Genomic DNA, 24522 nt, shown 5'->3' with positions numbered 1-24522 from the left:
CGGAGGGAGAGCACCCTGCCGGTCTCCTCAGGTCCTCGGGCGCTCACTCATTCCTCCACCAGCTTCTAAACTAACCGCTCCTCTTGGTAGGCTAGCAAAACCAAGGGCCTACCCGCTTTTTCTTTCTTTTTTTTTGGGGGGGGGGGGGTTCGAGCCCAAGGTTCTGGTGGGTCAACCCAAGGTATTAATTGCTCAGGCCATTTTTTCCCCCTTGTTCCTCAAGTCATTCTCTGAAGTGACTCTGGACTAAGGTGAGGCTGTTATCTATAAAGAGCTGGGAATTGCTTGCCAAGACCTACAGGCAGAGTGATGATGGTAGCAGCTGACTTCTCTGTATTTCACAATTTTGGTGGCCAAGACCATCTTTCATAAAGAGAACACAGCCGGGCGACCTTAAGTGCTAGGAATGAGACATCTCAATCATGGATGTCTGAGAACTTGTATCCTGGCCAGGTTCTACAGACTATACGGTGGTTAAGAGGAATAATAATCTCTGTGAGTTCGAGGCCAGCCTGGTCTACAGAGTGAGTTTCCAGGACAGCCAAAGCTACACTGAGAAACCCTGTCTCAAAAAGAATTTTTAAAAAGAAGTGATACTTTAAAGAGTCATTTTTGTTCTTTATTAGTTTATGTGTGTGTGAAGGCCAAAAGAGGGCGTCAGATTCCCTAGAGCTGAAATTATAGGCAGTAAAGAGCCACCTGATGTGGGTGCTGGGAACTGAACTCAGGTCCTATGGGAGAGCAGCCAGGGCTCTAACTGAAGCATCACTCCAGCCCCCGGAAAACAATTCTTTAAATATCCACCCAACCCCATCTTGTTTTGAGACTGGGTTCCATTACGTAGCCCTGGCTGGCCTGAAACTCACTATGTAGATCAGGCTGGTCCCTACTGCCTCTGCTTCCTGAATACTGAGATTAAAGACATACATGTTCTACCAGACTCAGCAATGGAAGTTCCTGATACTGCTTTAAAGGTAGACGAAGTCATTAGGAATAAGATGCGTTGGGGGAGCCAGGTGGCTCACGCCTTTAATCCCAGCACTCGGGAGGCAGAGCCAGGCGGATCTCTGTGAGTAAGATCCAGGATAGGCGGAGAAACCCTGTCTCGAAAAGCAAAAAAAAAAAAAAAAGGAAGGCAGGAAGAAGGGAAGATGAGTTGGGGGAAGCAGCCAGCCCTGTCTGGGAGTCATGACACTTGGACTATTTACGATCCCTCCCCAGCTATAGGGACACGTTGTTGAGGTAGAAAAGATGCGTGCCAGCCTGAGGAGTTCCACTTAGTGTTTTAATAATATAAAAAAGACAGTACAAAATCCAAACATTCCGTTTTACAGGTTCAGATACATATTTTCCCCAAGTGCAAAATACTCTATGAACCACACTGCTTGCTGTTTATTGTTGATTGTGAGATGCTCACTGTATCGATATAGTGGAAGGCAGGTATAAAGACAGTATTTTGAGATTTTCTTCTGCACTAAAAAAAAAAAAGCCTTCCACATGATAAGTATTCTCTGAAACTTCAGCTTCCACCGAACAACATGTTTAGCGTGTCCAAACTACCACCGTTGGTTTTGTGCTGGTGAGCTGCCAGCGGCACCGGGGCTTCTGTTCCCTCTAATTCTTAAAGGATTCCTAGTCCAAATAATGGCTGTTCTACCTTTGAGACAGGTCCAGTGTGAAGGTTTCCTCGGTGGGGTTTACTTCCACTTTTCCTGGACTTGAGAAAGAAGCCAGGCAGGTGAACATTTTCTGCTGGGGGCAGTTACACTTTGCCTCCCTTCCCCCGCTTTGAGACGGTCATCTTGAAGCACAGCAGCAAATACAAATACTCAAATGCTCCCTAAGCCTTCCTGGCATATTGAGACATGACTTCCTAGTCCATTCAAGAGTCACCTCAAACATGCACGCGGAGAACACTTCTCAGATTCACAAAGAATCGCAAGAGCCAAAGCCCAGCCTGCCCACCTGACCTTGAAGCACCACATCTGAGTCTTCTCAGCCTCCACATTCGGGGACACAGGAGCACTGACAACCCAGTGGCAATCCTCAGAGGGTTCCTACAGGCTTCGGGTGAGCAGCCCGAGTCCAGGCTCTGGACAGTTTTCTCCTCATTCTGAGAGTGACCTCAGGTTTAGGGGTTGGCTGGCCTGACAATACAGAGGCAGAGGGCCACAGAAGCATCACTGTGCTGCTGAAGACCCTCGTACCTTCTTGAGATGTGTCCCTTGGTTCTTGGAGCCTCGTGGAAATGACTTCCCACGCTGGCACTCCACTCAGGGCAGTTTGTGCTAAGATGAATGAGGTGCCGTGGTCCTGTGGCCTCTTCGGGGTCAGCTGATGAGGGGTTCCTGTTCACACCATCTGCACTTTTCTCCCACTTCCTCCTAGAAAGTCCCTGAGCTGTTATCCTCTTCCATCCACTGAGCCCCCATAGCCAGGTGCCCCAGGGCCAGTCTCCTCCAAGTTCAGCAGCGGCTTGCTCTCCTCTAGCCGTCTTGATATTGGCTAAGCCTGGTGGCCTGTTCTCTCTGTACCATGAAGTCATGTGCAGTTCCAGCAGCCATACAACGCATGATCAGAGGAAGTGTTTGTGTGTGTGGGACGACCGGAAAGGGAGCAAGGAGGAACTGTGCCCTAATGGCAGACACTGGGAGGCACTCACTGTGTGGCTTTCCAGGAGCTGGGCAAAATGGCCGGGAGAGAGGACTCGCAAAGTTAGCCTTGCTTCTAGTAGGATGGTCCGAGTCGATGGAGACTGCTCCGTGGCACTTGTGGAGAAGTAGAGACATTCCCACAATGCTGTTCACCCTCGTAGGAAGCCTTCACAACAGCTCTCTGACCCAGACAGACAGACAGACAGCAGACCCCCGCCCATTCCACCCCATGGTGTTGTCCAACAGATGGCCAGGAAACCAGCTTTGATGGCGCTGGCTATTTGGCTGGTGTGCGTGTGGATCAGACCATTCAGGGTTGCCTCTCTTGGCGGTCACCAGAGCTGGACCTGTGGAGTCCGTTGGTGCCTGTCCAGGCCTACAACCTTGAGGAACTGGAAGGAGCAAATCGGGAGGCTTTCCAGGCAGCAGTTGGTTAGGGCGGAGCCCATGCAGGGCCTGGACTTGGTTCTTATCCTTTTGAGAACCAGTAGTTGAAACAGGCTGGAAGTCAACCCTCAGGAGGCAGGCGGCCAGTGTTGGTCGGGCACATGCCTGCTTCTTGTCCCGTCACCGGCTGCATGCGTGGATGAGCGTCCTTTCCGAGGCTGCCCCAGCCTTCTCTGGCCTTGGGAGCCTGAGCTGGCCATCCTTAGAGTTTGTCCTGATCCTTTCCCTGGCATGCCAGGGAAACAGAAGGCAGTGACAGGGTAGATGTCCCCTGCTCGCAGTGGATCACCGGCCAGTCCATCTGCATCAGAACCATGAATCCACAGGCACAGAGATGGCAAGGGCACCTTGGTCAACAGCCCCTCCTTCCTGCTTCGAGTTACCAGAATCGCCCTCCTACCCTTGCGGCACCTCCGAGGGACTGCCCTGGCTCCGCACAGCGGAGGACCCTGAAGTTCTAGGTGGCCTCAGGTAGGACAGAGACCCATAAGATGCTCCAGCGCTCAAGGCCTATGAGAGTCAAACTGATGTCCCTCCACTCCCAACGTGCTCTTCTCTCCTGGGCAGCTATAAATAGGGTTCTGCTAAGAGGAAAAAGAAAAACCAAACCCCCTCCCTCTAGACGACACAGGAAGACTAGAAATGATTGCACTTCTCAGATGTGGACAGGCTAGGCGGGCGGCCTGCCAAGGGCACACACACACTCTTGCTGCTCACAGCCCGAGGCCAGAGGTAGGCAGCTCCAGGCTGGCTGCAGAGTGGGGTCCTCTCTGGTGGAGCCCACAAGCCACCTTGGGCTGCAAGGGAAAAACTGTGGAGCAAGGTCTAGGCTGGTGGTGGTCAGTGGCAGGTTTCTTTAAGGAATGCACTTAGCAAGGGGAGAAAGTCTCCCCCACGGAGCACTTGGGTGGGGTGAGGGCATGGCTGGGCCAGGGAAGACTGGCAGGGAAAAGGCTAGTGTCCGAGGCTGGCTCCACTCGCTCTGCAGGCCGGTCCTTTAGGGCATAGTTTTCTTTTCTTTCTGTTTTGGGCAATGGTTTAAAAAAAAAAAAAAAAACCTGCTTTCTGTCCCACAGAGGTTTCTGGGAGCATCGTCACTGGGAGCCCCGGTGGGACTCTGGCACACAAGATAATGCCTGTTGCTCTCTCTCCTCAGCCAGGGTTTCCCCCCACCCCCCAGTGGTATGGAGCACTTGTAAACCCTATGGAGTCAGCCCCAGGCAGGCAGGCAGATGAGAGGCGCTGTGCAGGTGAGAACGCCAACCGTGTGGGCACCCCAGGGCCAAACCGTGTGCCCGGCAGCCCGTGTTGGCACAAAGTTGCTGTGTCAGAGGCTTCTTTGGCAGGACTCTGGGCACACAGTGGGGGTGCTCCGGCTCCTGGCTAGCAAGGCACAACCCTAGAATGGCAGAAGCCTTCCTTCCCCACCCCCACTTCCTAGCAGACCCGACCCTGTTCTGGGCCTCCGACACCCTTCCAGAGACAGGTGGGGGCCGGGGATGTGAGCTGGTGAGATGGGCAGAGGAGAGAGTTCTATTTCTTCACCTCTGGGGGAACAGGGACAGCACTGAATGGCTTTTCCAGGGAACATGTAAGAAAGAAGTAGAGAGAGAGAAAGAGAGAAGACAAGGTAACCAGGAAGACAGGAGGGGAGAGGGCCTGGTGTAGAGATAGTTCTCCTCCAAAAGGAGAGGACAGGTTCTTGTCTGAGGTTGGGGTGCCAGCTCTGAGGGCCAGGGAGTCGGCGCTCTGGAACCTGCGTCTCTGGGCCCACGGGCACTATTTGTAAGGCCTCAAGAAGCTGGAGACTTTGGAGCGGAGCAGCTTGATGAAGGATTTGGGTAGCATCTCCTTGTGTTTCTCTGTGTACTTGAAGTAGTTTTGGGGGTGGGCCAGGACCTCAAAGAAGGCCTTGATCAGCTTCTTGTCCTGCAGAGACGTCAGTGGCATTACTCAGCAGCCCCTCTTTATGTCTAACAGCATCTCACACTGAGCATGCCCAGAGGTGACCCCTCGACTCTTCCTACCATCTGAACCCTGCAGCTCAGTTAATGGCAGCTCGAGCCCTCTGCCACTCGGGGCCTGGTCTGGGGAGCCATCGTGAGCCCCACTTTCTCACAGCTACAGCAACTGTTGGCTCCTCCAGAGTGCGCCCAGGGGCTGACCAGTCCATCTGTGCCATCTCAGTGGCTGCCACTCTGAGCCAAGGCACCGTAGTTTCTCCCGTAGACCATTTCAATAGCTGCTCTATTTCATTGTTCTGTTTTATATGCTGCTGAGGCTGAACCTAGGCAAGTATTCTTTTCTTTTTTCTTCTAGATTTACTTCTGTGCCTTTCACCTGTGTGTGTGCCCTACATGTATTCCTGGTGCTGGAGGAGGTCGGAAGAGGTTGTTGGGGTTCCTGGAACTGGAGTTGAGGTTGTTGGATTCTTTGGAACTGGAGTTATGGATGGTAATGAGCCACTGTGTGGGTGCAGGGAACTGAACCCAGGTCCTCTGCAGGAAGTAACAAATGTTCTTAACTGCTGAGCCAACTCTCCAGCCCCTGGGCATGTATTCTATTACTGAGCTATGGCCCCAGCTCTCTTGTTACTTTTTGAGACAGGGTCTCACTAAGTTGCTCAATCTGGCCTTAAACTCACTTTGTAGCCCCAGATGACCTAGAACATGCCATCCTCCTGCCTCGGTCTTTTGAATAGCTGGGATTAGAGGTGTGAGCCACTAGGCCTGGGCTTGATCTCCATCCTTGGCCCACCATAGATCAGTCTCTTCGCAGCAGCTACAGTAGGGTGTTTAGTTAGTTTACTTCATGTCTGAAACACATTTTTGGTTTCTGTTCTCTGGATTTTCTTTCCTGACATGAGGCCCGGCTAGCTTGTGTAGGGAAATCTTAAACTCGGGGGTTCAGATGGTCCTGGTACCTGAGCTGCTCCAGTAGCCGGATCTACAGGCAGGTACATCCTGTCTGGTGAAAGTTTATTCTTTTTATAACGATGACAGTAACTGTGGCGCTGGGAGCTGAGCCTCGGGCCTGACAAGCATTTCTCCACCACTGGATACACCCCGCCCTTTCTTTCCTCACTCACAATACAAGCCAGGTCCTCTTTGCAGCATGCTAGCTGTGTGTCTGTCCTCTGTGCGGCACGCTAGCTGTGTGTGTGTCCTCTGTGCGGCACGCTAGCTGTGTGTGTGTCCTCTGTGCGGCACACTAGCTGTGTGTGTGTCCTCTGTGCGGCACGCTAGCTGTGTGTGTGTCCTCTGTGCGGCACGCTAGCTGTGTGTGTGTCCTCTGTGCGGCACGCTAGCTGTGTGTGTGTCCTCTGTGCGGCACACTAGCTGTGTGTGTGTCCTCTGTGCGGCACGCTAGCTGTGTGTGTGTCCTCTGTGCGGCACACTAGCTGTGTGTCTGTCCTCTGTGCGGCACACTAGCTGTGTGTGAGTCCTCTGTGCGGCACGCTAGCTGTGTGTGTGTCCTTTGTGCCCTGCTTCTCCTCTACTCTTCCTCCCCTGTGGAACCTCAAATACACCCCACTACCGCCGTTCTCACTTGCGTGGAATACTCCTTTCAAGCCCTTTCCTCCTGGCGTCTCGTGCCCCCTCACTAGATGCCAGGCACTGTGCCTTAGACCCGCCAGGAAAAGGCACTGGCGACCTCAGCTCAATCCCCAAGACCCACGGGGGGGGGGGGGGGGAGCACTCCTCCAAATTGTCCTGACACACACACACACATACCCCCACCCCCGCTACAAACCAACAGAACTAGCAACACATCTCCTGCGTCTAGGCTGTACCCACAGATTCCTGAAATGGGTGGGGCTTCCAGCCTCTCAGCTCCACTTTAATCAAGTTGTACTCTACTGTCCTTTGGTTTGGGGACAGAGACTCACTGTGTGGCTAGGGCTGGTCTGAAGCTCACTGTAGACCAGGCTGACCCAGAGCTCACAGAGCTCTGCCTGCCTCTGCCTCCACCTCCCAAGTGCCGGGATCAGCAGTGCGCACCGCCGGACCTAGAGCAGCGGCACTGTGTTGTAAAAGATGGCCGCACTGCACATCTGATTGGCTGTTGGGGATGGGGTCCTTTGTGTTGCCCAGGCTAGACCCTTAACTCTTGGGCTCAAGTGATCCTCCCACCACAGCTCCTCGACGGTCCAATCCTTATGTGCACACCGTCACACCCAGCGACGTTTGATTTGAAATAACGGTCAGGGCTAGAGAGACAGCTCCGAGGTTAAGAGCATAGGACAGAGGACCTGGGTCCTCTGAGGACCTGGCAGAGGACCTGAGTGCAGTTCCTAGCATCCACACCGGGTGGCTCACAACCGCCTGTGACTCCATCTCCAGGGGATCGGATGCCTCTGGCCTCCCAGCACTCACAGGCACATAGCCACACAAATACCCATAATTAAAAGTGAAGTAAAAAAAAAAAATATTTTGGAAGGCATTGTGTGTATCCCTGGCTGGTCTAGAACTCCATGTACAGACCAGACTGGCCTCAAACTCACCAAGACCCACCTGCCTATGCCTCCCAAGTGCTGGTATTAAAGGTGAGCACCACTACAGACGGCCAGACTCCACAGACCCAGGGCGTTGTCCATTCCTCAATGTCAGAGATGTTTCTTTTCCTCTGATCTATAATCCCAGCACTTAGGAGGCAGAGGCAGGAGGAACTGAAGTCCAGCCTGGACCACATGAGACCTGGTCTAAAACACTGAAGACAACACTGCTCTACGTTTTGTGTCCCCTGCATTCTTGATGGGAAAAGTAGAGGACACTTCTTCTCCTCACCTTCTCTTTCGCCCCCCAAGGTGTGGTGCAGCGGGGTAACGCTACAGTTCTAGGAGCGAGACTCAGAGCCCAGGCCGGCCACGGGTGAGCTCTTTAGAGTTCTGTGCCTCAGCTCTCTCATCTGGGGAGTGGCAATGAGCCAGGAAACAGGATGTCCTGCTGGCACTCAGTGTTTTAGCTGCACATTGGTGTGTGCCCGTGTACGTTAGCTGCCATAGTGAATATTCACTTGCCTTTAGGATCTCCTGGTGGTTTTCGGAGGCGTAGAGCCGGCCGTCCCGCACTATGTCTTCCACCAGCTGCTCATAGTCCTCTGTGAAGCCAACCAGGGTCGGGGGCTGAGGGTGGGAACTCTTTGCTCCCCTGGTTCCCTCACAAGACCAACCCACCGCTCCACCCCGCCTGTCCTTGCTCACCATCATAGGTCACGTAGGGAATCTGGAAGCCTCGAGCGCTGTTGGCTTCACTAGTCTTGAAGTTGATCCAGAGTTTCCTGGAGCGGGCCGTGAAAGCGATGGGACGCTCATAGGTCTGGCAGGTCTCATAAGTGGTGATGGAGGATGGCGAGGCTGGCAAGGCAAGCGTCAGATCAGAAAACAGTGGGGCTCCCTCCCCCACACACGCCTGCACACTCCCTCCTCCATCGTTCCCAGGGTTGGTCTGCATGCTGAAACTGCACGATCACGTGGTGTATTAAAATTGACATTTACGCCATCAGAACAACAGAAGGGCTAGGGTTAGAGGTCATGCGTTCAGCAGCACCGGCAGCCCAGCCTGAGACTAGCTTCTTCGCCACTGTCCACCAAACGTCCTGTGCCAGCTGCTGTCCCCAAGGTTTTGCTCACATCTGCTCTCCTGGGTTCCCAACATCACTGCCCCAGCTCTTCCTCTTTCCCAACCAAATCCCAACTGTCCTTCCCTGAGCCCACTCTGGAGACACCCACAGTTCTTTCTCATGACGAGAACGTCCCCACACTCGTCCTCGGATGGCAGGAAGATCTCAGGGACCACGATAAGGATCTTGCGCTTGGGTGGGGGGTTGATGTTCCAGATACACTCCACGCCCGCTGGGTAGTTGCCCGGGTAGTTGGGAGACTCGATGTAGCCAGTGAATTCACCCAGCTCCCCACCACACTGCCGGTCTGCAGCCACACCCCAGGAGATAGAACAGAAAAAGGATGCAGCGTCAGCAGGGGACCTTGTTGAGCAAGCTGAAGAGTTTGAAGATGGAGGACAGGCATATAAGGTAGCCACCATGCTAGTTCACCATCTGCTCTTCAAGTTCTGGGTCCACCCTCCTTCCTGCCCTTTCATGCCTGAAAGGATGCTCCAGGCTTAGCCCGAGGGCTGGCCTGGAGACCGAGGGGACTGGGACCATGCGGAGGTTGGACGTGCTGCTGGTTCACCCCCCACCCCTTATCCCACGCCCATGGCTCCGAGATCTCTCTCCACTTCCCACAGGCGTACTCTTGCACTGGGCCACACTGGTAGAGCCGTCAAAGTCGGTGCTTGTGTTTCCTGGGCAGCGGGTGCAGAAGTTCTGGCGGAAGTGCGGCTGGTAGGAGCCCATGGCACAGCGGATGCAGCGGTGGGTGCTGGTGTTGTAGTAGTGGCCCGGGGAGCACTGGACTGCAGCAGGGGGGAGGGGGCATGAGCTGAGGCGGTAGGGAGGTGGGCATCTGGGCGGAGGACGGGCAGGACACGTTGGTCATGGAGAAGCAGGAGATCAGCGGCTCCCAAGCTCCTTCTGGGGTCCCTACCTTTCCCAGTCAGGCCAGAATTTAAGGCCAGGGAGAAGCCTTTGCCGGGTGGCTGGCTGCAGCGCCAGGCTCCTCCTGCAGGCACTGGGCAGTGCCAGACTGGTGGGGGAGCTCACTTGCGGGTGAAGGGGACGGCAGTCTGACAGTGGGTTACTGGTTACTTTGTATTCCCGGGTTGGTTTGGTTGGGCACCTGGGGCTTTGCTTTCCAGGGAATATGGTAGGCTAACACACCCAGGTCTGCTTTGCAAGGGACTTGAAAAGTTTCGGATGCCAGGGCAGCCCCGGTGGAATAAGGAACCTCCTCACCTTTGGTGTCACAGTCCTGGAAGGAGATTGCCCCCTCATGCTTGGTAGTGAGGCCTCCACCACAGGGGAAGCACAGGGTTCGTCCTGCTTCGGGCTGATAGGTGCCCCGTGGGCATGGCTGGCAGGGCTTGAACCCGTCTACTGAATGTTGGCCAGGTGGGCACTGACCTGCAGTGAAGCAAGGGCCCAACTCTGATGGGGTGGTTCCTCTGTCACTCCACGGGGTCACCCCAGTCTCAGGGAACAGAGGCATACGAACAGGACATCAAATGGAGAGCGGCCTGGAGCCTGGGCCTGCCCTTTGGAAAATCCCATGCCCACGGCCGTCCCAGGGCCCACCCTAGCCCAGTCTGTGGCGTTTGCTCCCCTGGCACCTGCACACGTGGTGACGTTGGTGGCTCCAAGAGGCCCATGGGCATCACTCCCAGGGCAGAGGTCGCAGGAGAGCTGCCCTTCCCTCTCCTGGAAGGTGCCCGCTGGGCATGGCACACACTGCTCCGTCTGGCCGTGGTAATACGTTCCCTGCGGGCAGCTGACTGAGGGAGAGTCGGCCGCGCTAGCCACCCCCCATCTCCCACCACCCAGGCCTAAGACTCCCCTTCCCACTCCTGCAGATATGGGGGACGTCTGTCAGGGAGCTAACAGAATCGTGCTTAGAGAGGTGGGGAGGTCACATCTGTGTGCGGGAGGGCTGCTGGCCCTGCCCGGTATCCTAGACATCAGCCTGGGACCAGGGAAGGGAGGACAGTGGTCAGGAGGGTCCTCACTGCCTCCCCGTTTGAGATCGGCACCTGAGGCAAAGGGTCCGGCTCCGCTCTGAGCCAGGGCCGTTAGGCCTCCCCCGCTCCCCACATCCTTGGCTTCCCATCAAGCTCTCTTACCACACTTGGTGCCCGCCCGGTGCTGCCCGGGCCTGCAGACCTCCGCCGGCTCTGCTCGGTCCCCAGCTCCCTGGCCTGGCTTGTGGGCCAGCTCATAGTCCAGGCCTGCCAGCCGCAGCAGGAAGCGGTCCTGGTTGATGGACTTCCTGAGCATCTTCAGGGACCCTTTCAGCCTTCGCTCCATCCTCTGTCGGAGGCAAGGCAGCCCGCAGCTGGCTGGGAATGGACGGTTGTAGGAGCAAGAAAGGATGAGAGAGTGGTCAGAGCGGAAGGCGGGGAGCAGTGGCAGGAGGCAGATGCTCAGGAGAGAGGCGGTCCAGACGCTAGCTCGCTGCGTCTGGACCGAAGGCGCCGGTGCCCCTCTCTCGACTGTCTCCTGGACCCAGGCTTGCCTTCCTCTTTGGCCCTCCACCCGACAGCGTCATAGGCCCACCTGTGGTTTCCTCCGCCCTGACCTCAGCCTCCAATTCCAGGGTGAGCCGGGTAACCTCCTTGCCGGGGGTCCGTGCCCGTCGGCCCTTGCCCTTGCGAGAAGAGTCACACTTAAGGTGGATGAAGGTGACTTGGCAGTCGGAGCAAGGGGTACCACCTAGAAACAGAGGCCTTGTCAACTCCAACCTCGGGGGCTCCCGCCGCAGAGTTCTCCGTCCTGGCTCTCACTTCCCCGTTGAGCCCAGGCAGCCCTGAGCCCACCTCTGCCCGCAACCTTCTCCTCGGCTCCTCTACCCAGGGGAAGGGATGGTGGGGCTTCTCGGGCCCTAGTCTACAATGCCCCCCCACCCCCACCCCCCGTTTTCTGTCCAGAGTTGAGGGTGCAGGTGACTCGCTGGACAGGACCAAACGGGCTGAGGGGCACGGGAGAGTTCGGTGGGACCCATCGGAGTGCGGTCCAGACCTGGCCCCGGGGCTCTGCTGGCTTCCTCTGCTCGGCCTCTGTTCCGCAGATGCAAACGGCATTTGGCGTCCTTGACCTTGAAGGAGGCCCGCTGCTTAACTGACAGCGCGGCAGCTTCTGCAGGGGGAGAAGGGCTCAGCACAGCCTGGGGCAGGGGTGAGGCTGCAGTGGGAGGGGGCAAAGCTGGGCAGTGAGGGTCAGCGGGAGAGCAGGGTGGGAGAGCCGAGGGCATCCGCATAGGAGGCCAAGGTAGAGAGTCACCAAGTGACACGTGAGGCGGGGGGGGGGGGGGGGGGGGGGGGATGATGAGTGAGAGAGAGCTGGGCTGTTCAGGGAGGAGGGGGAGGGGGAGGGCTTAGTGCTCACCGTGGCAGTAGTTGGGGGTGGTGCTGTTCCCAGGGTGGGTGACTCGGGCTGGAGCAGCTTTGGGGCTCGGGGTACCACAGCTCACGGTGAACCCATTCTCGGACTCTGAGAGAAGGCCCGATCACAACTCCGACCCGCCGCCTCCCAACCCCCAGTGGTCGCAAGAACCCCAGGGGGGCAGAGGGGCCGCTCAACAGCCAGCTCCTCCCCCAAGCTCTCCAAGCCCCTCTTCCCACATACCTGGCAAAAACCGGGCCCTGGAGGGGCAGGTCAGGGCACACGTGTCCTTCTTGCCAGACCGATTGCAGCTAAGCATGGCTTTGGAGGCCCCAGGACTGCCCTGACACTTCACCGGCTCTAGGAAGGGAACCAAGGCCTGAGGATGTGGGACAGGCCCCGCCCACCTTCTCCCTCAGATGGTTAATTCGGAAAAGGAGATTATCTATGTGCAGGACTACAGATGTGCCCAAGGACACTGGGCACATCTTACAGAAATGGCATGCCTAGCCCAGCTGGCTACATTCCTCCCCCTTCTCCCCCTCACATCTTCCCACCAGACCCCAACCTTCCCCTGAAACAGCATTGCCAGGTCCGGCCAGCAGAGGGCACCACACACCTGTACAATCCTTTCCGTTCCAGTGCAGGCGGCCCTGGCCCGCCGGGCAGGTACACTGATAGCTGCCAGGGGTGTTGATGCAGCCAAAGCGGCAGCCTCCCTTATTGATGCTGCATTCGTCCACATCTGTGGGAGGAGCAGGGAGACAGACTGGCGGCGGTGGTGGTGGAGGCGGCGGAGCCAGGACTGGGCCGCAAGTGAGGACCTTTGGTAAGTGTCTAGACACACTGAGCTATGCAAGGTGAGGGAATACCTTATAGAGATCCCGTGTGTATTTACAGATCTGTCAGGTAGGGGGAGCCCATGTTAAATATTCTCACAAAGACACTGAAGGGTTCTCTGGCCTGTGGAGAGCTCAAACGTCTTCCTCTTCTCTCTATCCCTAGTCAAAGACACTGTTGAGCGGGTGCCAACTTGAGCAGCAGTTCAGTGCCTTCCGCTCTCGCCCTCTCACTGACTAGAGCCTGAGGGTGGCTCTCTGGGGATAGTGATGGGGATGGAGGGTAGAATTCAGGAGCAGAGCCTGGGCACGGTGGGGGACCGCCTGCAGTCTCAACCCTTGCAGGTGGAGGCAAGAGGATCAGGAGGTCAGGGTCACCGCTGGCTACGGCCTCGAGTTCATGAAACCCTAAAATAAACATCCTGCTGGCGGGGTGCTGTTCCCCGGTGCCCAGGCTGCCAGCTGGCCTGGCGAAGCTTTCTTCTCTTTTGTCATGTTGGATGCAGACATGACACATGCATCCAGGGGTTTCTTATCGCCACAAACCAGCACAGGGGCACCCGACATTGGGGGGCAGAGAGCTGACGATTGAGGTGGCTGGGGAGCTTGCTGGCTTACCCCCGCAGTGAGTGACACCATACAGCAGGTAGCCACGATGGCAGAGACACTGGAAGCTTCCTGGCGTGTTGACACACATGTGGTCACAGGTTCGATCGAAGGAGCACTCGTCTATGTCTGGAAGAGCAAGGGTTTGAGACCCTGAGTCTGTCTGACCCGTGCTCAGGTGCAGGACTTTGGCGTTGAAGGAGGCCCCGGACTGCCTCCAGGTCTGTGACTGAGCAGGACCAACACCCTGCGACCCTTGCCTGGAGTTGATCAGGGTCTGGACCGTGTGGGTCATGGCCTAGCTGCAGCAGTCCACATCTGGAAGGACCTGGATTGTGGTGCAAACTCTCCCACCCCTGCCACGCTGTGTGCTCTAGCATGGAGCTGTGGTCTTGGAGGAGGGAGGAGTCCCACTGGCTGCCTGTGGCTCACACTGCCGGTACAGATGCGCCCAGACTCCAGCATCCCTGAAGCTCTCACACCCAAGAGCCTCTCCAGAAGACCCCCCACCCTGCTCACCCTGGCAGCTCCTTTCGTTGATGAGGAGTTTGTAGCCTTTCTTGCAGCTGCATTCAAAGCTGCCCACCGTGTTGCGGCAGATGTGGTCGCAGCCCCCATTGCTTAAGCGGCACTCGTCTATGTCTGGGGAGCAGACAGAAGAGAACAGAGGACAGTACTGAAGGTTAGGAGCAAACCGGAGACAAGGGAATCGGGGAGGGGCCTGGAGGCCCTTCTAACCTGGCTGCCACCGCCAGTCCCCATGTCTTCCCTGTCAGGACATCGGGCCCCTACAGCACCTTTTCTCCTGGGGCTGAGTCTAGGAACCACCTAGACCAGCAGAGAACAACCGTCTGGGGACCGTTAGGGGGCCAGGAGGCCATCTGAACTCCAGGCTGGTCCACATCCCTTTCTCTGCAGCTGGTAGCCCTTCCCAAGACTGTAGGCAGGGCTCCTTGGGATCCCTGACTCCTGTCACAAAGGTTGGGGCAGGAACGCTGAGGGGGGGGGGGGCTGGTTCTAAGGAGAGCCTAAGGGCCTTGCTGGCAAAGGGCAGCCTTCAGGGAGGAGGAACCCCAGGTAGAAAGGACTTCCAAGAGAGAGAAAGGCTGCGATGAGGAGCGGGGGCCAGGCAGGGGACTGGACTGCAGCGGTCTGGAGAAACTCAGAGCCTGGCAGCTTTTGGTACTGGAGGGAGAGGGGCGGGTGAACAGCTTCCTTCCTGAGGTCAAGTTCCCCTAGCTGGTGGCAGACAGGACCCAGGCTTCTCACCACTCCTGGAGGGAGGGGGCAGGGACTTCACTCTTAGTCTACCTGTCAACAGTCCTTCCCAGCAGGAAACCTCTCAACTGCGGCCAGCTGACCCGGTGCCCTGGCCCTCCCCCTCCTGCAGCTGTTGGGCCAAAAGACACAAAGAGGGCGCCCGCCCCGCACTACCTCCCTGTCCCCCCTTCCCTTCCCCTGACCAGAGGACACAGACATGGTGAGTCATCATTTTCAAAATGGCTGCCCTCCCCCCTTCTCCCTCGGGGTCCACAAACGGCAGCTAACTGGAAGGAGGGGACGTACAATGGCTGGGGTGGGAACTCAAACCACAGTGACGCTAACCCGAAAGGTTCCCCACGCAGACTGTATACACGCTAGATTGTATACAGTTCATCCCCAGCACATCTGTGAGCGGGGTGCAATGGAGGGCGCCGGCCACCGCAGCCTGGAGGAAGCGGCCCAGGGCCACCGCCCTGGAGCAGACGGAGCCAGGCTCTGACCCCACAGCACCCCAGCAGCCAGGCTCTCATGTAGGTGCTTCTAACGCTCCCTAGTACAGCTTTCCTAAGGGACATACCCTTCCAGAGCCGCGGGGGAGACCTGAGGAAGGCAGGTCCAGAAAGTTAAAAAGCCCCCGTGACCTCAGGCACAGTCAGCTCAGATGTCCTTCTAGCTCAGGGATGGCCATGTCCATTCTCCCCAGTGCAGGGGCAGGGTGAGAGTCCCAGGGGAGCAGAGGCCCAGGAGGCGGCAGCACAGTGCCAGCTGGACCCGGTGCCCTTAGCTCTGTCCGGGCTTCTTTGTAAGGGGAGTTGAGGCGGTGTGGCCGGGTAGGAGCTCTCTCACCTCCGTCCCCACCCCCTCCTCTGGCGGAGGTCGCCATGTGCCTGTGCGCAGGCCTCCTCACCTTTGCAGGTCTTCCGGTCTGGCTGCAGCATGAAGCCCACGGGGCAGCTGCAGTGCACCCCGGTCGCTGCGTCGTGGCACTTACTGTCGCAGCCTCCGTTGTTGACGGCACAGGTCTCTGTGAGGGAGGCGTGGGTAGTGGCGGGGTTATGGCCGAGAAGAACGCCACTCAGGTAGCAGGGCCTGAGGGCAGGCCTCGCCCGCCCGCCCGCCACCGAGCTGGGGTTCAGCAGAAGCCCTGGGCTCCAGCCTCCCCTTCCTCCCAGGGCCCAGCCCTCACAAGCGCAGCCAAGCGCTCCACATCCCTGCCCCCTACTTGATTGAAACAAGGTGGACAGCGGTGAGGCAGGTACAAGCCGGAGCTGTCAGGCGGGAATGTGCTGGGGGTGGGGGTGGGGAAGCAGGAGAGATGAAAGCGAGGGGGGGGGTCTGCCCGCCAGGGAACGGAAGGGACAGACCAGTTTCCTCCCATCTAGGGGGTGGGGGGCTCACGGCGGACAGTCTCCTAATAGGTTTGGTGGGAAGAGTGTCTCAAGACACTGAGGGCTGCCCATTGATCTATCCTTCCCCGACACTGCAGGCCTGACCCCTGCCTCGGAGGAGAGAGCCAAGCTGGGTCATCCACCTTCAGCTCCTCCCCCAACCCTCACGTCCACTGGAAATAAGCTGGCTGGCTGGTTCTTTCATTTTGCTGGTGAGATAATGTGTAAGAGTTGGCTAGAGAGAGGGAGAATCCAGAGGGAAGGTGGAAGGTCATAGCAGAGTTCAGAGCCCTCCTTGTCTGCCAGAGCAGGAGGAAAACAGATGTCAACAGCTGCTTTGGAGAGGGGGTCCCAGGGAGAGCCGCCAGCCCCAGGAGCCCAGAACCTGACATGGGAACCTGGAGGGATGTGGCCTGTCCTGGAGGCACCAAGCATTCTCCCATTAGCACCCCAAGGTCCCCATGGGGCAAGAGAGGAGAGCTGTTCTCAGAATCAGGATGTCAGGTCCGCCCTTGTCACCACTGAGGGCAGTGTACCGGGGCTCTAAAAGAAGCCCACCTCTGCCCGCCAGTCCCTGGCATGCCTGGTCTGGAAGCAGCCGCAATGGGTTCTCCTCTCACTGTGGTCTCCCCGAGGTTCCCCCAGACCACAAGGAGCTCAAGTACAGTTCCCCCCCACCCCCTAGAAGGACTTGGAGTGTGGAAAGAGAGCCACCAAGGCCTGGACAAGATCCTGTCTGTGTGTAGATCCTCGGGAGGACCCCGGATGGGCACAGAACTGGCACAGTGCCCACCCCAGGCTGCACCAGGAAGTGGACAGTTGCTCAGAGCAGGGAGGGTGTCAGGAGGGCATAGCCTGTGTGAGGCCCTGACCACATGCTACATGCTGTCCTAATCACCCCCTCCTCCTGCAGACGAGTGGGCCGAGCGGCGGAGCAGACGAGGCTCACTCGAGACTGGCAGAGCCAGGATCCGAACTCAGGGCTGCTGAACCCAGTGTCAGGCAGAGATCAGCAGCTGTCGTTGGGTGATGCACTAGCAGGAACCCAAGAAGGATGACCCGCAGGGGACAGGCACCCAACTCTGACGCGCCTTATCTCGGTGGCACCGTGGGGATGGTGGGTAAGGTGGCACTGGCTGAGGCTTTAGATGCAGTGGCAGAGGGGTGCTGACGGCTGGGGAGGGGGTGGGGTGTTAGCAGGTGGTAAGGGACTCAGGTTCCCTGACCCCTGATGGGTCTTGTGCCTGCATTGCCAGGGGAGCCCTGCTGGGCATGCGGGTTAGTGGGAGCCCCGGCGGGTTAGCCCTTCCCTGCAAGCCAGTGCGAGCGAGCGAGCGGGCGAGCGGGCGGAGAGCGGACATATTTACCGTTAGAAACGGCCTGGGTGGGCACGCGCTGCTCTAGCCGTCTCTCCCCTGTTTGACATTGCGAAGAAGCTGTTCAGAAGGGGGCGGGCGCCACCGCAGCCCACCTGTACCCTCCGCCCCGAAGGGCCAAACCACTAGTCCTGTATGGTGATCCCTGGGCCCCCAGATTAGCCTCGTTCCTCAGCCTCGTCCTGCCTGGCACCCTCGGAGAAGTCGGGCCCCCACCAAGTGACTATAAAACAGAGACTGGGTCTCAGAGAGCAGCTGTGGGTCCAGCCCCCCGCGGCACGTCAGAGGCAAAGCTGGCAGGAGACGTCAAGCCTTGCGTTCAGCCACCTCCCAAATCCCTTCTGTCTTAACCGCACTAAACTCCCCGTCTCCCCAGTCTGAGTGCCCTGGTAACCCAGTGACATTTCCTCCCGCCACGGCAAGTGAGCTCGTCTCCCTCAGAGCAGAGGGAGAGGGACGGAGAAGGCACAGGACATTTGCTCTGTCCTGCCTGGATGCCGCCGCCGCCGCTGCCCAGGGGGTGCTCTGGGTCTTGGGTTAGAGACGTCAAGCTGGATAAGGACATTTCCAACGAGCAGCCATGTTTGAGAGAGCATCCGAACACAAACCCCAGAGGGAGCCCTGCCTCTTCCCCAGTGGGCCTCTGTCTCTTCTCCCTAGGGACCACATGCAGTTTCTTCTAGAAGGATCGGGGCGGGGGGGGGGGGTGTCCAAAGGGTGGTGGGAGGTTTGCGAAGCAGATGATTAGCCCTATCAGGAGAATAGGAAAGGAGCTGGAACAACCCAGCCAGAGAGAGCAAGAGAAAGACCTGAACCCGTTTTGGGTCTTTGAAGAGTTAGAGCGTGAGCAGGGCAGGAGAGCATTCTGCTGCAGCAGGCCTTCCATCAACATCTGGAGCAGGCGCTGGGAGCCCTGTGCGAGCCCATCTGCTCCCCTACCCTGTGGCTGAAGTGAAGAGGACAGGGCAAGGGGCCGAGCAGTTCCTAACCTGAACTCGTCTTGGACACACAGGGCTTCACAGAGCCACGGTGCTGGCCTTTCCTTCCCCAGTCTGCTGTGGCCCACCAGATGGGCATATCTCCATAAACACCCATGGCCACGGAGCAAGTAACTATCTGTGCCTGGCTGGAGACCTGCCTCACCCCTAGCCCAAGTCCTTCCTCTCGTTCCCTCCTCTCTAAGGGGATATACACTGTCCAGTCATCTCGCCACTGAAGAAAGAGCAACAGGGAATTTGAAAGGGAACTTGAAGGAATTAGCTCATTCAGGGTATCTGGAGACGCGGTCAGGCCTAGGAATTCAGAAGGGTTTCAGGCAGAGGGATGGAAGGCTGTAGCAGCTGAGGGGTGTGGCAGCCGCAGGCACAGTGGGGAGCCAGTTCCACTGGACGCTGAGTGGGAGGTGGGCCTAGGGGCATCAGGTGAGGGGCAGGAAGGGGATTTGCAGGGGTAAAGAGGAAGCCGTGCCTGGAGCCACCCTATTGTCAGCCCACGGCTAACTAACTGCTCCAGGGACAAGCAGTGTGTCCTGGCCTCTACCGCAGTGGGGACACCGGGCTGCGGCAGTCCCCATCTCATGACACTAGTCAACCAGGACCTGGGTCAGCTGCTCAGCTGACCACCCTGGAGTCCCTCCCGTCATCCCTACCGTCTTGTTGACCAGCACTTCTGCTAATGGTTCCTAATTTGGCAATGCAAGAGGAGGGCGAGACTCCTGGGGAGGGCAGACGGTCAAGTGTGCCTTTTAGTCTCTCAGAGCTGTCCCTCACTAGACCTGCCACCATAGGGGTCTTCATTCTCTCAGCAGTCACTACACGCCGCCCCCTGGGTCTGCCGCCCCTGGCCCCCTGGGTCTGCCGCCCCTGCAGCTCTCCCAGCCCCTGCCCTGCCCCAATGTCCCAGGTGGCTCGCATTGCTCCCTGGCTTCACCCACCGATGCACGTCTTCCCGTCAGTATGGAGCACAAACTTGACGTGGCAGCCGCACCGGGGACCCTGCTCTGTGTCGTCGCACGTGTGCTGGCAGCCACCGTTACCGTAGTTACAGGTCACTGCAGAGAGGGAGGGGACCTGTCAGCCTGCTTTGCCCTCGTGCTGCGGTCGGGCGGCGGGGCTGCGAAGGCACTCTTGCCCGCCCGTGTGCCTCCATGCCTCCCCATTCTTCCTCCCATCCCTGTTCTTGGGCCCCTGAGGCCCCACACCCTCCTGTCCCCCGCTCCCTTGTGTCTCACGTTTACAGTCTCGCTGGTTCTTGGTGAGCTCGAAGCCAGGGCGGCATTCACAGGCAATGCCCCCCTTGGGAGTCTCCCGGCAAATGTGGGCACAGCCATGGTTCTTGTTCATGCAGTTCATTCCTTCTAAAAAGGGAAGAGGAGAGGGTGGTACTCCATCTGCACATGGAGGCCTCAGAGGGGTGGGACCAGTTGGGGCTAAGGAGCATCATAGAGATGCTGAGAATTTAGGAAGGACCCAGAACAATCTAAGCCAGGACCTTTTGCTCAAAAAGCTTACACTGAGACTAGAAACCTGAAGCTAGATAGCAATCAGACTGAAAAAGTGGGAAATAATCAGCACAGATAATTTCTAGGCCACTTTTTTTTGAAGGGAGCGGGAGACAGGGTTTCTCTGTGTAACAGCCCTGGCTGTCCTGGAACTCACTCTTTAGACCAGGCTGGCCTGGAACTCACAGAGATCCGCCTGCCTCTGCCTCCTGAGTGCTGGGGTTAAAGGTGTGCGCCACCACCGCCTGGCTGTGCCACACATTTCTTAAGTTCCTAGCACAGGCAGGGCAGCACACTAGGGGGTGTGATACAAAGGCAGAGTAGACGTGGCTGTTACCCTCAGGGTAACTCCGCATGGAAGGGGGCGGTGCCGAGGCTGTCCCCAAGAAGAGGCAGCTTACAGACAAATGCTCACCAACAAGATGCACATCACAGCGGGACCAGAGAACGCCCCAAAGCAACCTCCGTTCCATAGGGACCCGATCCCAGACTTATCCCCTAGAGTTTTTCTCTACTACGGTGTCCACACGTGGGGGAGCCCTTGGGCTGTGACTAAGTCAAGGAACAGAGAGGAATCTTCGGTGAGAGTGTGGGGAGACAGGGGCGGAGAAGCCTGGGGGCCTCCCAGGCCATGGGCTGACCTTCCGGCCGCTGGATACAGGTGTGCTGGTTGTCGCTGAGGAAGAAGCCTTCTCGGCAGTGGCATTCATAGCTGCCCATCATGTTGACACAGCTCTGCTGGCAGCCGCCGTTCCCTTCCGCACACTCATCCACATCTGTGCGAGACAGGTGATTGCGGGCGGGCAGACTTGAGAGCCCAGCCCCCCACACAAGGAAGGCCGCTCTTAGCAAGCATCCCCATCACTTGTGAAGAGGCATGTAGGGGAGCTCAGGTAGGGTGGGGAGCATCCAAACCTGGCCAGCCTAGGTGAGGACTGGACCCGTCCCCCACACTGGAGAGACTGGGTTTGACCCCTCAAACCTAGAGAGATGGCTCAGCCATTATGAGCCCTGACTGCTCTTCCGGAAGACCTGAGTTCCATTCCCAGTGCCCACATGGCGACTAACTGCCTGTAACTCCAGTTCCAGGGGACCCAGTGTCCTCCTCTGGCCTCCAAAGGCACCTCAGGCGTGTGGTACACAGAATATAGATGCCCTCACACACAACCTTTCAATAAATAAAGGCCCTGGGCCCGAGTGAGGGGGGCATTGGTAAAAGGATGGAGACTAGTCACACTGGCGGCAATGGTGTGCCAGGGGTGGCGGCCAGCTGTGATGAGCAGCCAGGAGGTCAGGGAACCCGGGAACGGCTCTGGCCTCAGAGAGCACCATGGCTGTGGTGCTGAAGATGGTAGGGACGGCAGCTGAGTCACAAGTCCTCGTGAGGCAAGGACCATTCTGTGGACAGGCCACAACCCCCCCCCCCGCCCCACCCCCGCCCGGGCTCACTGCCACGGTCCCCAGATCTTCTCCTATTTTGGTTTAACAAAACAAAGCTTGGCAGTGTGGTATGGAAGGGTGGGGAGGTGGCCAGGCCACACCCTGGACAGTAGAGCAGGAACAATGGGTGCCCCCAAGTCACCACCCCTGCGGCCACGCTCACCCCAAGAACTCACTTCTGTATCTTGACTCTATGCTGCTACTGCCCTCCCACCCTCTACTGCTCCCTGGGGAAACTGAGGCCCACAACATGAACAGTTTTCTCAAGGGTTCCCTAAGAGTTAAAGGGATTGTTGAGGCTTTGAATCTGCACCTTAAACAGACTCTTGTAACTCTGGCCCTCTCAGTACCCTCTCTCTCTCTCTCTCTCTCTCTCTCTCTCTCTCTCTCTCTCTCTCTCTCTCTCTCTCTCTCTCTCCTCTCTCGTCTCTATGGTTAGTTCTTGGTGAGAATTGGTGTTAGAAAGACCCAGTGGAAAGGCCACAGAACTGGAGCTGACGTTCAGTCCCATGGGCACCCCTCCCCTGTACCCAGTGCTTCAGTCCTGTCCCTAAAGAGTCCCTTGGGTGACAGGGTAGAGAAAGCCCTTCCACAGTAGCAGGGGGACGGGAAGCCAGCTACCGGAAGGCCTGCCTGGGTAGAAGGTGGCAGTGAGGGTCACATGCATCTCTGCAGTAAGGGGCTCCTAGGCATGGGGCATCTGACAAGTCACCTGGCCATCACGGCTCCCTCTTTGCTGATGCCCTCTTCTCACAGAGCCAAAGAGAAAGCGGAGAGAATTTCAAATCTCAAGTCATGTTGTACACCAGATTGTCTACTTAGGGGGCAATCTCTCTTGGTCTGAGTAACTCGCAAAAATGACAGACTGAACTGACTGTGGCCCGGGATTCCATCCGTAATAGAGCTCCTGGGACAAGGGACGTCAGGCAGATGGAGGCTCAGAACTGGAGTGGGGGACACTAAATACAGGAAGGGTGGGGACAAAACCAGCCCCGAGGAGCAGGGGCCCCGAGGAGCAGGGGCCCCGAGGAGCAGGGGCCGCAGGGCCCAGAGGGGAACCACCAGCTCTCACCCCTCTCACAACAGTGCTCCTGTCCCCTTAGCGCCTGCTCTGTGGCTGTGACGAGCCACACCCCCTCCCACAGCGGCCCCAAAGAGGGTACTAACACTTCGGGGATGAGGAGTCGAAGGTCCCCAGAGGCCAGTTCACTTGCTCAAGGCCCCACAGGTTCTGAAGAACCAGGGCTTGTCTGGAGCTACCTCGCCCTCCCCATGCAGGGAGCTCAGCCCACCGTTCTCACCCCCTGGCCCTCGCCCGAGAGCGGCGCCTCCTCTAATGCTTTTGGGCCAGCGGCAGCACCTCAGAGTGGAGGCGGCCCCTGCTCTCTCTCGAGAACTCAGCTCTTTTTGACCCCCTTGTCTCCCCTGCTCACCCAGGCAGTTGTGTCCGTCATGGGCCAGGTGGAATCCATCATAGCAGGTACATCGGTAGTTGCCAGGGATGTTGACACAGTCGTGTACACAGCCTGCGTTGTCCTCCCGTTCACACTCATCCACGTCTGTGCACAGAGAGAGAGGACCCCGGAGGGGCTGAGGAGCATGTACAAACAGCTACGCCGTCTCGCTTTTACTGTTTCCATCATGCCATTTTAGATAGAGAATCTGAACATTTTCAATTGTGGTATTGCTGGGAAGGGGTGTCATCCTTGAACCAACACCCCTCAGGTCCTGGGGGTAACTGTAGTTCTCAGTTTACTCCGCCAACAAGAAGTAACATGTACGCTGTCCACAGAAGCCTCAGTGGTACCCAGGGTCACACACCGAGAACGCTAATCCTAGGCTACTTTGCAGTGTTTTAATTATGGCAGAAGAGATGCTTGTTTGTGGGGTGGATTCCCACTGGGGCACACCGGTCCCATCCTCTGAGCCTGATTTGAAGGGTACAAGGAGAGGCTTCTGCTGCAGGGATCTTCGGGCCTTCGTTTTGTGACTGTGGTGTGCCCACTCCAGACAGCTACGGGACCACGGGGCTGTGGGGTGTCCCACCAGCACTCCAGCCGGTCTGTGCAGTGTCTGAAGCACACCGGGACACTGTGCTCGCTGGGGAGATGCAGCTGCCCGCCCTGGCCCGTGGGGGCTGCAGGCCTTTGCGAACTGTGCTGCAGCCCTGGGCACCAGCATTGGCCCCCACTGCTGTGGGATGGTCTGTATGTCAAATTGCTCTGATTGGTCAATAAATAAAACACTGATTGGCCAGTGGCCAGGCAGAAAGTAGGTGGGACAAGGAGAGAGGAGAATTCAGAGAAGCGGAAGGCTGAGGCAGAGAGACACTGCCAGCTGCCGCCAGGACAAGCAGCATGTGAAGACGCCGGTAAGCCACCAGCCACGTGGCAAGATATAGATTTATGGAAATGGATTAATTTAAGCTATAAGAACAGTTAGCAAGAAGCCTGCCATGGCCATACAGTTTGTATGCAATATAAGTCTCTGCGTTTGCTTGGTTGGGTCTGAGCGGCTGTGGGACTGGCGGGTGATAAAGATTTGTCCTGACTGTGGGCAAGGCAGGAAAACTCTAGCTACACCCCACTCCCCGCAGGCATCCCCCAGCCTCACCTTTGCAGTGTTTTCCGTCCCCAGTGTAGCCGGACTTACAGATGCACTTGTACGACCGCGGCGTGTTCTGGCAGATGGCATCAATGTGGCAATGGTCAGTCCCTTCCACGCATTCATCCACATCTGGCAGGGGCAGAGGGGGACACGTGAGAACCTCAACCAGCGCCTCAACTAAGTTTTGGAGGTGTGTCCCCCAAAGCTAAAGTCCCCTCTTCAAGACAGAGTCGCTGCACCCGAGGTCCTTCACATTAGTTCATCTTTCTTAGCAGCAGGCTTGGAGGGAGGAAGAGACAGGCAGGGAGCCGCTGGCCTCCTAAAAGGTGGCCATGTCCAGTGGTCACTGATAAGTATTTTTAGACAGGGACACTTGTAGTCCAGGCTGGCCTAGAGCTCACTACAGAG

General features: G+C 57.5%; 1 protein-coding gene and 1 long non-coding RNA gene across 8 annotated transcripts in view; one reads left to right on the top strand and one right to left on the bottom strand.

Annotated features, from left to right (window-relative positions):
* Positions 1-148: 148 nt before the first annotated feature.
* The window catches only part of Scube3 (signal peptide, CUB domain and EGF like domain containing 3), a 34697-nt gene continuing 10323 nt past the window's right edge, over positions 149-24522 (bottom strand). The window contains exons 2-23 of one of the 6 annotated variants that reach the window (XM_076558369.1): positions 24121-24243; positions 22941-23066; positions 20709-20843; positions 19798-19923; positions 19501-19617; positions 17559-17606; positions 15711-15827; positions 14060-14182; positions 13553-13669; positions 12715-12840; positions 12339-12455; positions 12099-12203; positions 11733-11849; positions 11271-11426; positions 10838-11053; positions 10331-10492; positions 9957-10124; positions 9356-9517; positions 8833-9030; positions 8305-8457; positions 8122-8201; positions 149-5030 (exon numbers count right to left, since the gene is read on the bottom strand). In XM_076558369.1, the coding sequence (XP_076414484.1) occupies positions 4881-5030; positions 8122-8201; positions 8305-8457; positions 8833-9030; positions 9356-9517; positions 9957-10124; positions 10331-10492; positions 10838-11053; positions 11271-11426; positions 11733-11849; positions 12099-12203; positions 12339-12455; positions 12715-12840; positions 13553-13669; positions 14060-14182; positions 15711-15827; positions 17559-17606; positions 19501-19617; positions 19798-19923; positions 20709-20843; positions 22941-23066; positions 24121-24243 (2942 nt within the window). In that variant the 3' untranslated portion in view covers positions 149-4880. Of the gene's footprint in view, positions 8202-8304; positions 8458-8832; positions 9031-9355; positions 9518-9956; positions 10125-10330; positions 10493-10837; positions 11054-11270; positions 11427-11732; positions 11850-12098; positions 12204-12338; positions 12456-12714; positions 12841-13552; positions 13670-14059; positions 14183-15710; positions 15828-17558; positions 17607-19500; positions 19618-19797; positions 19924-20708; positions 20844-22940; positions 23067-24120; positions 24244-24522 lie in introns of all 6 variants that reach the window. The other 5 variants (XM_076558368.1, XM_076558373.1, XM_076558371.1 and 2 more) reach the window with 5 other exon arrangements.
* Positions 4246-19507, top strand: LOC121824852 (uncharacterized). Of its 2 annotated transcripts, none has more exons than XR_013046875.1 (5): positions 4246-4351; positions 5421-9476; positions 12656-16058; positions 16290-16403; positions 17105-19507. It is a non-coding gene; the product is annotated as an uncharacterized LOC121824852 (long non-coding RNA). The 2 variants fall into 2 exon arrangements; XR_013046874.1 differs by lacking the exon at positions 4246-4351 and having other exon boundaries at positions 7986-9134; positions 9350-9476.

This window comes from Peromyscus maniculatus, chromosome 21 (assembly GCF_049852395.1).
Source record: "Peromyscus maniculatus bairdii isolate BWxNUB_F1_BW_parent chromosome 21, HU_Pman_BW_mat_3.1, whole genome shotgun sequence".
Classification (NCBI taxonomy): domain Eukaryota; kingdom Metazoa; phylum Chordata; class Mammalia; order Rodentia; family Cricetidae; genus Peromyscus; species Peromyscus maniculatus.
This window is presented reverse-complemented; position numbering and strand designations above follow the sequence as displayed.